Below are 2,678 nucleotides of genomic sequence, written 5' to 3' on the forward strand. Positions count from 1 at the left end.
TGATGTGAGTATCAGTCACCTGTGAACCATAGCCATGTGATGTGAGTATCAGTCACCTGTGAACCATAGCCATGTGATGTGAGTATCAGTCACCTGTGAACCATAGCCATGTGATGTGAGTATCAGTCACCTGTGAACCATGGCCATGTGATGTGAGTATCAGTCACCTGGAGGCAGGACTCAAAAGCCTGAATTTTGCCTGAAACTCTCAGACTGAAGAAGTCTCTTTGAAGAGAGACGAAACGTTTCATTAAAGATAAACCCGTCCAGAGGACCTATACATTTTTTTTCCTTTTGATACCAGTATTGATCCCAAGCATCGGCACATTTTTGAGTACAAATACTTGTAAAAAAGCTGGTATCAGGGGTCACCACTAATTTTAGGTGTAGCCCTAAAATAAAATTATTGAAGCATGTTAATAAACATTCTCTGGAAGTTTTCCAACTTTCAAACCACATGATGAACCTATAATCTTTTCCTCACCTTAAAGACCAATTCGCCCATGAGTCCGTTCCAGTGACCGTCAGACTGCAAGCTGCCATATTTGTGGTCTGGAGCAACATAGATCTCATACTTAAAGCCCAGGTAGTTGGACAGAGCATCCAGGACATCAATGGAAAAGCCCTGGTACTTCTTCGGTTTCCCCAACACGTTCTCTGACACCATTACAAACGGCTCCTCCTGGAAGGCAACACATCAATCAGCATGTCAATTAAAAACGCGAGGAAAAATATCAACACACTAATTGTTTCAGTAATACATCTATAAACTATAACAAAGATTCAGTTTAATAGCTGAACACATGTGTAGCAGCAAATGTATGTGCAAAACAAAATAAAACACTCCCTGAAAACAAAAGCAATTATTTCTGGTTTTCATTACCTAATATATTGTTTTCCTTCATGTTAATTTATAGCATCTAAAAAACAAACATCTTTTTTATTTATGTATTGTGCCATGAATTGGGTTTGTCATAGCTTTATTATTCAGCCGTTGACCAGCTTTCTTTCTCTTTTAATACATTTCRATTGATGAGTGAATTGTGAAAGACCTTTTACAGTATGTCTCGTAGATTTATGTGAAACTCTGGGTTATTGACTGGACACTGGCCACACATTAAACACAGGCACGCAGCACAGACACACACAAGCATATGCAATATTCTGGATGTTCACTTGGAGGTTTCTAATCCTTGCTGCAGCAGTTCAATAAGCTATTAGGCAGTGAGTGGACATGAATGCCAACTCTCTCTCTCCCACTACAAATATCCATCAGTTATAGCAGGAACATGCACTAACACATACAACTATACATACAGAGCAACCCCATGAGTGGCACTGACTGGATCCCCAATTGGATAGTTCATGCTGGCTTTAAACCAACATGTAATAGAGGTGAGGAAACAGTCTTAAGCATTTTTATTAACTGAATACACCCCAATGTTTACGATCTACCTAAATTTTCTCCAAATTCAAACAGAATTTAGCAAGGTTTTTTTATTAAAATAATAGGGAAAAAACTATGGAGGTGTAAAATGTTATGCACGATTCACTGCAGTTGTATCATACTTATCCATTCTCTATGAGACTGAAAGAGAAGCTAAACCAAAAAACAACTTTTTTAACAGATAAACCAAATTGTGCCTTAAGGGTATTATCTTTATATTTCTGTGCAAATGTTGACATTTTTGCCTAAATTATTTGAATTCTGCAATATTTGGTCTAAAAACATCTTGGTGCTGCCCTCTTTGGGTTGAATGGTGGCTACTGCAGTTATTTTTTTCTATTGGTTAAAATAAAACATGCTTATGTTATTTGGTACAGGCTGTTCGGGTATAAAAGCCTTTCAATTAAAGACACACACCTGCAACAAGTCAGGAGTTTGAATAGCGAGCGCACTGGTTTGAACAACCGCTCATGTTAGCAATGATGCTGCTAACATCACTTTAACAGTCAGAAACTGGACCTCAAAGGCTCAAACCCAACTCCATCAACCTTTTGTGACCAGGTGAAAAGTTTTGTGAAACTAACCAGACCTGTTGTCAGAAATGCCAGCTTGTTAAATTAAGCTAGCTTTCACGTTTCCTCATCTTGACCACACCTCCTTGCTCATCCCCACACTTTGCCATGCTCCTCAGTATCTCTTGGCACCGCCCACTTTGTTGGAATTTTTCAAATTTGCCTGGGGCCGGGGTTACACTTTCACAGGGGCTTTAGTTACACTTTAAGAGAAACCCAAGCCTTGGTCTTACAAAGTACTTACTGTTGGGCCATGAATGCACACTCAAAGCATAAAAACGAGACACAGTGCGATCAGACGTGCATCTAAACAAAGCCAGGCAAGTGAGAGGAACACACAAACTCTTTGCAACACACAATCAGTGGACGGACCAACGTAATGCAATTAACTGCAATTTCACATGAAAAATGGAGACGGTGGCACTGTTTAAAAATACTGCCCTTTTATCAGATTATGGAGCACTATAGGCAAAAAAGGGCTGGGGTAGCAGAATACATAACATTTTCTTCTCTGCCTCACTTCCTGTAGTGTCCCTGCCTTTTATTTAATTTTATTCTTTTGTAGGATGGCAACTTAGAAACACATTCAGTCTGAAATGATGCAGTGAAACCACTTTTCAAATAAACAGCCATACAGCCCTAAACAAGTAGCATATATA

The 2,678-nt window shown here is 39.1% G+C and overlaps 1 protein-coding gene across 1 annotated transcript in view; it reads right to left on the reverse strand.

Moving 5' to 3' along the window:
- Positions 1 to 2,678, reverse strand: part of grid2 (glutamate receptor, ionotropic, delta 2) — a gene marked incomplete in the record, with an annotated part of 448,996 nt that overhangs the window by 123,178 nt on the left and 323,140 nt on the right. Inside the window, 1 exon segment of the mRNA XM_014002727.1 lies at positions 485 to 682. Coding sequence (XP_013858181.1) covers positions 485 to 682 — 198 coding nt within the window.

Source organism: Austrofundulus limnaeus, unplaced genomic scaffold, assembly GCF_001266775.1.
Source record: "Austrofundulus limnaeus strain Quisiro unplaced genomic scaffold, Austrofundulus_limnaeus-1.0 Scaffold14, whole genome shotgun sequence".
Lineage (NCBI taxonomy): Eukaryota > Metazoa > Chordata > Actinopteri > Cyprinodontiformes > Rivulidae > Austrofundulus > Austrofundulus limnaeus.